The 10692-nt window shown below is 64.8% G+C and overlaps 2 protein-coding genes across 2 annotated transcripts; one reads left to right on the top strand and one right to left on the bottom strand.

The window, feature by feature from the left end:
* Positions 1–1036: 1036 nt before the first annotated feature.
* Positions 1037–3419, bottom strand: EMIHUDRAFT_118248 (hypothetical protein; the record flags this gene model as incomplete). The annotated part of the gene is made up of 2 exons (XM_005771351.1): positions 1037–1434; positions 1802–3419. 2 exons carry the CDS (start codon positions 3417–3419, stop codon positions 1037–1039), a joined length of 2016 nt encoding a protein of 671 aa, XP_005771408.1.
* A 4883-nt stretch (positions 3420–8302) lies between these two features.
* On the top strand, positions 8303–9325 carry EMIHUDRAFT_243438 (hypothetical protein; the record flags this gene model as incomplete). Its single annotated transcript, XM_005771350.1, has 1 exon — positions 8303–9325. One exon carries the CDS (start codon positions 8303–8305, stop codon positions 9323–9325), a length of 1023 nt encoding a protein of 340 aa, XP_005771407.1.
* Between the last annotated feature and the right edge of the window lie 1367 nt (positions 9326–10692).

Here is a 10692-nt window from a genome sequence, read left to right as displayed (position 1 = left end):
GCCACCCTCACCGCCGCCGCCCCGCCGCCTCCACCGTCGCCGCCCCCACCGAGCCCGCCTCCTCCGCCGCCGCCGCCGCCCTCGCCGCCGCCTTATTCGCTGCTGCCGCCCTTACCACCGCCACCGTCGCCGCCGCCGCCCGGCCCGCTGCCGCCGTCGCCGTCGCCCCGACGGCGGAAGGCCGCAGCGGCGGCTCCGTCGCCCACAGCCACACGCGTATGAGGCGGAGCTCGATGCGGCGGCTGAGCTGGAGGCGGAGGACACCCACCTGGGTTGCCATCCCTCAACACAAGTGGCCCACCCTTCACATTTTGTCGCGCTCCGGGGCGGGGCGGGCGGGTGGCGGGACGGGGCACGGGCTCGCACGCAAATGGCTCTCTCGCACCACCTCATAACACGCGCACGGTGGCAGAGGACGCGTGCTAATCACTCCTCCTCGCCCTCCTCTGTTTGCTTTTGCGGCGAGCTAACGCATCTCTTGTTTTGCAGTTTTTCTATGCCGTACTATTGTCTATTCACTTTGAAAATCGATCCACGGGACCCCGACCGACGTAGAAAGAAAAGTGCGAAAAATGCCCAAGACATATCCGGTGTGGGTGGCGTGTGTGGGAGGCCGTTAGCAAAAACCCCTTTTCACCTGACCGCTGAGCTACGTGTGGGACGATGCTGTGGAACCTGATCTACACCTTAGCAAAAACCCCCCAGCTTGGTGTGTGTCTGTGCGTGTCGCTCACGCGTGCCGTCCTCTTCTGTCCCGCGTCCACCCATACCGCGCTGGTGTCCAGTCCGAGCCTGCCTGTTCTTCACCTTCCTACCAGTAGTGTGGGAGGGTGTTCGGTCGGTGACGCCTCCTCTTTGCCAAAGTCTTTGGGTCCTCTCTTAACTTTTACTTACCGTTACGCGACTTAACGTACGTACTACTTCTCCTGCTCAGACCGCTCATCGCGGCAAAACGTACGTAGGCCACTGTCAGCGCACATGGAGTACTAATAGCTGACACTCCGCCCTCCCGTCAGCCTTCTCCGCCCTCCCGACATCAGAGCTTCTGAAAGCGCGGCTTGTACTGCAGAACTTGGGCGACGGGCGTGGAGCCGGGATAGGCCGCGGCGCCCGGGTGCGCGGCGCCGGGGTACGCGGCGGTCGCACTCGGCCACCCGTGCTGCGCGGTCTGCATCTCCAGCTCGGGCCCTCGCCTCGGCTGTGCGCCGCTCTCGCAGAGGGAGCCTCGCCGGCACGCGAGCAGCAGCAGCCCGCAGCAGCCCGCGGCGAGGAGGGCGTACCCGAACGAGGAGAGCGCGCCACCGCTCGCGCCGTACTCGTCGCCGTCGCTGGTGCAGAGGGTGAGGAAGAGGGGCGGCGGCGCGGCTTGCGTCGTGGCGGTGACGTCGACCCAGGCGGTGGCGTTGTGCACGACCAGGTAGAGCGGGAAGCCGCCTGGTGGGTGGGGCCAGGGTTGGGCGTTAGGTGAGGGCTGGGGGTGTGCAAGGCGAGGGTGGAGCGGCAAGCCGCCGTCGTCGCTCGGCGCGAGAAGAGAGCCGCCTGGGGTTAGGGTCAGGGTTAGGGTCAGGGTTAGGGTCAGGGTTAGGGTTAGGGTCAGGGTTAGGGTCAGGGTCTGGGTGAGGGTCAGGGTGAGGGTGTGGGTTAGGGTTAGGGTTAGGGTTGGGCGGGAGAAGAAAGCCGCCTGCGGAGCGAGGGGCGGCGAGGGGCGAGGGAGGCGAGTGGCGAGGGAGGCGAGTGGCGAGGGGTGAGTGGTGGCGCCCCTCCGGCCCTGCTGCTAGTCTCGACTGCAAGCCTCGACCACCTCTCGGGCAGCCCTCTGTGAGATCTCGGGCGGCGCCTCCGCCCTTCCGCTCGTCGTCCTCCGGCGCGAGCTCGTACCGGTCCTGCAGCCAACCAGCCCGCTGGTGAAGCAAGGGACCGACCCCCTCGCACCCGCACGCTCCCGAGGTGCGGCTTGCATCTCGGCGGCATCTCGGCGGCATCTCGGCGGCATCTCCGCGGCGGTCCTGGTCCGAAGCCAGCGTCGCCGTCTCGTGCTCGCGCGCCTCGCAGCCCTCGTCCGACCCGCCGCCCGCCGCGCCGCCGCACGAGCAGTGGCATGCGTACTGGCGCCGACGCACGACGTGGAGCGCGCTGCCGTAGTAGAGTGCCGCCGGCCCCCAGAGGTAAGGGTAGCCGAGCCCGTAGTAGCCGTACCCGAGGAAGGGCGAGTAGTACAGGCCGAGCGGGCTGTGGGAGTAGAGGCCCCCGTAGCCGTAGTAGCCGCCGTAGCCGTACCCTCGCCCGGAGTAGGCGGGAGTGGCCTGGCCCCACCGGCCGGCGCCGGCGGACGAGCTCCTTCCCCCGTAGACGGCTCCGGCGGAGTAGTAGCTGCGAGTCGAGGGGGAAGAGTAGGAGGTGGTGCCGGAGCCGGCGGCGGAGCGGCGGCGGGCGGTGTTGAAGGAGGTGGACGCGGAGGAGGCCGAGAAGCGGGAGGAGGACGCGGAGGAGGCCGAGAAGCGGGAGGAGGAGGAGGAGGAGGTGCGGGAGCGGGAGGTGGAGGAGGGGCGGGAGGAGGAGGTGGAGGGGCGGGAGGAGGTGGAAGAGGGGCGGGAGGAGGAGGTGGAGGGGCGGGAGGAGGTGGAAGAGCCGCGCGAGAAGCCCCACGAAGAGGACGAGCCGCCCCGGCTGAAGCTGCTGCCCCGGCTGAAGCCTCCCCCTCCTCCGCGGCGGCGCGAGGCCGACAAGGCGCGGCGTGCCGCCTCCTCCGTCCTCGCCTCCGCCTCCTCCTCCCCCGCCACCACCCCCTCCTCCTCCTCCGTCTTCCCCTGCGCCGAATTCTCCACCTCCTCCTCCTCCCAGCCGCTCAAGTCAAGCCAGAGGTCCGCCGCCCCCGCCCTTTGCGCAGAGCCAGCCTCCTCCTCCACGCTCTCCTCGCGCCCCTCTGCCAGCTTGCGGGCAGCCGGTGGTGCGGCGGGCGGCCAGCTGGAGTATCGCCACGGGTAGTCTGTCCTGCCGGAGAAGCTGCCGCCCTCCAGATGCTGCGGGCCCAGTTCGAGCAGTGTCGTCGGCGTGACCACCTTCCCGTCGCCGTCGACGATGGAGTAGGCGAGAGTCGCGTACGACTCGGATTGGAGTAAGATGACCGGAAAGTATAGACCGCCGGCACGAAGCCCGTCCTTGGCGGTGAGCGTCATTCGCTGATCGCCATCGCCACCGCACTCGCCTCCCCCATCGATCGAGTACACGTTAAACTTCCGGCCTCCCACCGCGGCGCCGGTAGCTTGCTCAAGCGCACAGGTGGTGACCTCGAACCAGAATGGAAGCTCGCCGTTCGGCGTGCTTTGGCCCTTCAAGCTGTGGCCGACGGCGATGAGCAGGGCGGCGAGGGCGACGGTGGCGACGAGGAAGTAGCCGCACGGGGTGAGCCTGGCTGCCATGGCCGTCTCCTGTGTCCCCCGTCTACTGTTGCCCAGCCTGGGTTCCGGCTCCTACCCAGATAGGGGGTCTGTGTCCATGACTCGCACCAAAACGCCCTACCTACCTACCTATTGCAGCGAAAAAATCCGGGGCGCTGCCGTCCCGGGCGCCGCCACCGGCACCGCGGGCGCCGCCGCCGCACCCGTCTCGGCTGGCGTCCCAGCCGCAGGCGACTCGCCTGGCATGGCCCCGTTCGCGGCTCCCGTCTCCCGCGCAAGCGAAGCGGGTTTCAACTGCTCACTGCACACTCTGGACGGGCCGCCGCGACCGCGCGCGAGGGCCGAGGCGAGCGGCGCCGGACTCAACAGGCCGTACTCACACAGGGATTTTAAGGAGAGGGGTGTGGTGCGCTAGCCGTCGCCCACCCTTGGGCGTTTGCCTCTTCCTATCTCTTTTCGCAGTCCCTCGCCGATTGGCTCGCTGCAACCTTCATATTCCTCGCAGGGGAGTCGCAGCAGCGCGGATGCTCGCCAGCACGGCCCGCCGTCCGGTCGCGGTCTCGTCTTAGTTCTGGCAGCGTCGGCGCCGACCTGCTCCCGCGCTGGCCACGCATCATCGCGTAACGGGAGGCTCGCTGGGTTTTTGTGGCTTTTTGCGCGGCTTTTTTGGATTCTCCCGCCTTCCTAAATAAATAAATAAATAAAACGGGCAAACTCTGAGACGAGATGGGATTTAGGGACATGTGTCCCCGCCCTGCACGCGATCTTGGTGTGAGGGATCTTCAATCCGTGTCCCCTCACCCCTCGTCACAACCCGACACGGAAGAGCGGCAAGAGTTGGGGCTGCGGCTACGGCTGCGGCTATACTATTCTCTTTGCTTGGGTTTTTTCTCTTTTGCTTGGTTTTATTTCAACCGACCATGCGGGTTTTATTGCGGGCGCCGACCGCCAGGCTCCGTGCCCCACCTACCTTATTAGGCTGTATAAGGTTTCCCTCTCGCACCCCGTCTGTTTTCCTTTCCTTTTTTCTCTACAACACCCTCTCTTTCCCTCTCTCTTTTCCCGGGAAAACTCCGTGGAAATCGTCAAATTTTGGGCTCTGAGCCGAGTCGAGGCTGGTTTGGGCCCAAAATCAGCCAAATTTTAGGCCAAATCGGCAAAATGCCGGGAATTTTGCGGAGAACCCGTGCATACCTGGAATTTACCCTGCGACCGCCTGCGTATTTTGTCGATTTCCTCAATTTTGCCTTAGATTTTGCCCCAGACCAGCTCTCAGACTCAGGGAAAACAGCGAGTTTCCAGAACGGAGCACCAAACACCCTCTGTTTTCCCTGGAAATTTCCGGAAACGCAAAGTGCTGGGGACCCCCTGTTTTCCTTTTTGTTTTCCGGAAAACCTTATACAGGCCAACCTACCTACCTATTCCCAGGCCGCGCAGCGAAGCGAAAAAATATCCGTTAGCCCTCTGTGAATAGGCTCCCAGCGCCCGCCGCGCCGGCTTGTACCGCGGGCGCCGCCGCCGCACCCGTCTCGGCTGGCGTCCCGGCCGCAGGCGACTCGTCTGGCATGGCCCCGTTTCGCGGCTAAACGCGCCGTCTCCCGCGCGAGCGAAGCGGTTTATTTGTCAATATCTCGACTCTCCAACACGAACTGTTGCGATCGGGGTGCGCCCATTTCTTTTTTCTTTTCTTTTTTTGGGCCCTGTGGGCACCCTACCCTGGGAGCCCTCCCCTTACTGCACATGAATAAATAGAGGATTTACCGTCCTCCAGCTTTTCATCCAAGACCTTCTCGATCCACGTGCGCACTTCCTGTTCTTTAGCGATGTCGTACTTCTTCTTGGCCTACCATCGTGATCGGCAGAGGCTCAACAGGGCGATCGTCGTGAGATAGGGCTACGCGGCCGCACGTTGTCTGCGATGTCTTTATCCAGACCGAAATTCCCGTCCTCGGTCGGCTGAACGTAAATCCCGTTGTTCACCTACGAGTGCAAGGACGTAACTAGCACAGCTAATTCTGGGTTCGCGTCCCACCGCTGCCATCATACCTGCTTGTCCTGGGCGGCGCGGGGGATGACATCCGTCATCTCGACGGCGGCTGTCGATGTGTCCGTCAATGGGACGTCGCCGCGCCCGCCGTTTCCTTTTCTCGGATCTCTCGGCGTTCGCCTCTCGCCCTGCTGCAGCATCCGTTCCCATCTCTGGCTGCCGTTCGCCGAGCGCCTCCTCAAAGCATGCGAGAATCTCGTCGCTCTGAAGGTCAGTCTCGAGCACGTCGTCAGCAGCGCGGATGCTCGCCCGGCCGGTCGGCCCTCGAGACCTCACAGTGGCGGCCGCCTCTGACAGCGGCGGCAGCCTCCCAAGCTGGCCACGCATCATGCTGCGCTTCGCGAGCAATCGCGTAACGGGAGGCTCGCTGGCTTTTTGTGGCTTTTTGGACGGCTTTTTTGGATTCTCCCGCCCCCCGACCCCTCTCTTGGATTTTTTTACCCCCCCCCCCCCACACACCCCACACCACCACCACCACCACCACCACCACCACCTACCTACCTATTGCGGGGCCCTCTGGGGCGGTCAAAACCGGACCTACCTACCTATTGCATAGGGTCTAACCGTGGGGGACAGACCCCCTATCTGGGTAGGAGCCGGACGGAACCCTGGCTCGACAGTGTCGACGAGAAACCAGAGCGCCAGCGCTGAATTTTTTTCACAATCGTCATCTGTTTTGCAAGTTATCCTGACCTCCTTTCACCTCTTGCTAAATATAAAATAGAGAACATCCAACGCGATAAGTCCCACCGCCACCAGTTTCCGACCGTCCCACGGCTTCGGTCTTTGCACCACCAGCTCCGCCGAATGGCCAAGCGACGGCTGAACCCGGACGAAATTCGAGCAGCCGTGGAGGCGGGACCTCCCCCCCACTCGGTCAACTACGAGACCGACAAAAAATGGCATGCCGAGCATAATCGCTGGCTCGCCAAATGGACCGAACGCCGGCTCCCCGACAGCGGCGACAGCGGGAGCAGCCGGGGGACCAGTGGCGCGATCGAAAGCAGCAGCATGCACAGCTGCTGCGGACGGCGGAGAAGGAGCCATCTGCCTCCTGAAGCGCCAGCGCAAGGCCGCAGCGACACCTGCCTTGACACATAGCGGCCGTGTGCACTCTGGCCCGCCACGGCTCAAGAGGCCAAAGCCGCCGCTGGAAGTGGCGACCAGCAGGCGTACGAGCTCGCCATGGGCATGTATGGTATTGCTCGCGACACCCGGAGCAAGATGTCGAGGCGGACCAAGAGCGAAGACGCCGAGCGCAAGAGGGATGCGCGAGCGATCACGGCGATGATGGCAAGTGCGAGCATTGGTTCGGCGACTACACAGAGCGCCGCTGCTGGAGCTGCCGGCGCCACCTCCAGCCAGATGGTTCCTGAAGCAGGCATGCCGGGGGTGGCTTTGCCTCCCATCCCTCCCCGACCCACCCACCATCACCACACGGCTTCCCCGTGGTAGGGCCGCAGGCAGTCAAGGCCGCCAAGGAGCGAATGGAGAGGGAGCGCGAGCGGTCGCAGCGGCGGCATGGGAGGCAGCAGATCGGAGAATTTTCGGAGCCGCAGCAGATTGCAGACCCTGAGCCTGGACTCGCCGAGCTTGATGCTTTGATGAACAGGAGATGGCGTTTCAGGCATGGCGCGAGCAGCGCGGTCCTGCTTTGTACGGCAGCATTCACATCCCCACAGAGGTTGGCTTGGTGGCTGCCTGGCGCGCAGAGCAGCGGCTGCCGTCCCCTGCGCCATCACTTCCGCAGCAGCAAGCTGACACTGCCTCCCAGCAACAAGCCGCACAAGTCGTTCTCGGAAGCTTGGACATCCTGGTACGCGGCGACTTTCTTTCGTGGCTCCAAGATTACCGCAATGTGGGTGACCCACTTGACGAGCCTCACTTGGAAGATCTGCTTTGCATTTGGCGCAACTCTGATGAGTATGAAAACACGAAGAACACCCGCATCGCCGAGACATGCCATTGCCCGCGTGACCGCGAAAAAATGCGCTCACTGCCTTGTGCAGAGCTCAAGCGACGTGTCGAGGATGGCATGCTGGGTCAGCCAGGTGAGAGCCAAGCTGTCTACGATGCCCGAGTGCGCGCCGATCGACTGGCACGCGGTGTAGAGCTCGGCGAGCACTTCACCAACCCCTCCGCCTTTAGCGGCACGCACCTTCCCTACTGCACGTGCACATACGACGGTGAAGTGGCCACGCCCGCAATTCCGGGACTGACGTGTGACGCAGATGGCAGCATCTCAGCTGCAGACCTACTCGGCGAGCTGATAAACCATGGATCTCGCGCGGGAGAGTGGCAGCAGAGCGGTGGCGACCACGTGCCTGAGGACTGGGGTGGTTGGAGATGGCACGTTGGATAGCAATCGCGATGGAGATTATCTTGGCACGCCATACCTCACGAGCTTCTGCACGGCGTGCAAACGAATCCGTTCTGATGAGCCTTTCCTTTCGCATGTGGCCAGAGACCCTGACCTGCGAGCTCGCATGTGCATGAAAGTCTCAACCACTGTGAGCGTGAGGCTGTGCGTGGCTGTCGGAGACTCCGTGCGGCTGCGCGATGCGGTTTGCCAGCACTGTCGAAAGTCGGATCCGGTGGAGGATCAGTGAGTTACCCCTTACTTGAAGATAACACAGGCTTGAGAGAGAGGCCACTAGGGCTGCACTAGGGATCCGTCGCCGCAGGCCCCACACTAGTCCTGGATATAGGGAGACAACCCGACGGGCAGACCCCGCCCCGCTCGGAGGGCGTGCACCACACAGCACACCTGCACACGCACGTGTTGCCTGCGCTTATATTTACCATTCTTTGTTCGTTATCTGATACAGCTCCTAGGTAGACTTGGTGCGTGTGTATATGAGCACGGACGCCGACCTCCACCTCTCCGACGTGCATCTCCGGGCTGACTGCAGCGACGCTGGTTGCGATTTGCCGTGTGAGACCGTGTTTCCTTTTGCAGAGGCTGCGGACGCGGCCTCCTCCTCCGACGACGCCCACGAGCCAACTGCGGCCGTCGACGAGGATGGAGACCTCTTGTGCGCTCGCCGCAAGCGTCGAAAGCTGGCGACGCCTGGTCGCGGGCGGCTCCGGATCTGCCACGCGCTGGCCACCCCGCTTTCTGACGTGGGGCTGCAGGTCTGGCGCGGCGCGCTGCTGCTGTGCGACCACCTGTTTGCGCGTGAGAGCGCGCAGCTGCTCGACGGCGCGGTCGTGCTCGACCTCGGCGCGGGCTGCGGTCTCACCTCGGCCGCCGCTTGCCTCGCGGGAGCACGGGCCGTCTTTTGCACGGATGCCCACACCGCATCTCTGCGCAACTCGGCCAACAACGCAGACGCGAATGGCGTGGGAGGACTCGTCCGAGTGCGCCGGCTCGACTGGAGCGCGGTGGATGTTTGGCCTTCGCCGTCAGAGGGCGAGTTCGGGTGGAGCTCCTCCGACCTGCAGGCGCTGCGTGGCGCGACGGTGCTGCTCGCCGCGGACTGCGTCTACGACGACGGGATGACGTCGGCGCTCGTGGCGCTGATGTCGCGCGTGCTGCCGGCGCTCGGGCCCTCGGCCGTCGCCTTCGTCTCACTCGAGCGACGCGTCAACTTTTGCCTGGAGGGCATGTGCGCGCGCGCGCCTGCCGCCGAGCACTTCCACCGCGAGCTCGAGGCGCAGCGCGGCCTGCTCGTGGGGAGCCTCGTGGCGCCAGACGGAGTGCCGCAGCGGTTCGAGTACGAGCGCGCCCCCACTCTGGAGCTGTGGAGAGTGCGGGCCGCCTGCGCCTCTGCGGAGCAGGGCGCCAGCGAGAGACGCGTGAGAAGTGAGAACTCTGCAGAGCCGGTCTCGGGCGACATCCTCGTCAGGGGCGCCTCGTCTCTGACTCCGCGTTCATAACCCCTCTTTATGCTCTCTCATCTGATTATGAAAACACATGACATGATGAAAAACGGGAAAGAACCAATGCCGAATACATGACTTCGGCATCCGTCGGGCGTGTGTGTCGGTCGATGATCCGAGATGAGACTTGCACAGACGTTCGCTTTTTCGCTCCGGTCTGACCGGTCTGACAGACTCGGAGAAGACTCGGCGCCGGTCTGCGGTCTCCGGTCTTCTCTCCTCTAGCTTCTGCCTTCTCTCGTTCGCCCATAAAGCCGTACGAGATACGTTCGCCGCGCCCGCGGGGGCGCGGGGAAGGGGCCTCTCGCCCTTTGTCGTGGCATTGCCGCGGCCAGGGCTCGAGGGCCAGGGACGCCCGCGCCGAACTCCACCCCCGCGCGCGCCCGGCCGTCGATCACCTCACCGCGACGACTCGGGTGTGGGGGCTGGCCACCAGAGACTAGACCGGAGAGTTGCAGACTCTGCGGAGACCGTCATCGACATCGTCCGTCGCGGTTCTCCATTTTTAACTTGAGTTCTCACCCGCCTCCTTGGCTCCGCCTGGGGCTCCGCCGGCCTGTCGGCGGCGGGGTGTCGGCGGGCGCTTGCCGCTCGGCGGGCGCACGCGTGACAACGTGAGGTGCGACTCGACCTCGCTCTCATGGGCAGAAGGCAGCGGGCTCGCGTCCTTCGGTGGGGCTGCCGCCGAGGCCGTGGCGGGCTCCGTGACTTTCGCCACGCCGCCAGCCAGCCAGCGAGACCAGGACGCCCAAAAGCTAGTTTTGCCGGTGTCCTGCTGCTGGCTGAGGGCGGCGCTGTCCGCCTGCCCCGCCCCGCCTGGCGGCTGCTGGTCGGCGGCGGACGCCTGGCGAGGCGTGCTCGTCCGCCGCGCACCGCGCGCTGTCTCCGCCGCGGCGCAGGCGCGTTCGAGCGACGCGAGCCAGGCGCGGTGCTCGCCCGCGGACCTCGTGCAGAAGAGGAGCGTCCGGCCCGCCTGCCGCACGGCCAGCCCGAGCCCCAGCTCGGCCGCGGCGCCCTCCAGCTCGCGTGGTAGTGGATCGATCACCGTGTCCGAGCTGAGGACGACGACGCCTCTTGGTGCTAGGCTCGGCTCCACCGACCACGAGAGGGAGCCGGCAGAGAGTCTCGCCCAGCGCCGCTTCCAGCTCTTTCGCAAGACGCCCTGCTTGATGATCCAGCCCTCAACGGCCGGAATGCTGTGGCTGGCGTCGTCGCCGGCGTCGCTGTCCATCGCGCTTGCCGAGAGAGTCTGGAGCGCGGTTTCCCCAATCTGCGACCCCATCACGTCCACCTCGCCCTTGAGCGAAGGAGCCACGCACGTGTCGTCGTCAAGAGCACCGCGGCCATCCAGTTCTGCACGGCGA

Source organism: Emiliania huxleyi (genome assembly GCF_000372725.1).
Source record: "Emiliania huxleyi CCMP1516 unplaced genomic scaffold EMIHUscaffold_388, whole genome shotgun sequence".
Lineage (NCBI taxonomy): Eukaryota > Haptophyta > Isochrysidales > Noelaerhabdaceae > Emiliania > Emiliania huxleyi.
The sequence above is the reverse complement of the archived record's forward strand: the minus strand, read 5'-3'. Positions and strand labels throughout refer to the sequence as shown.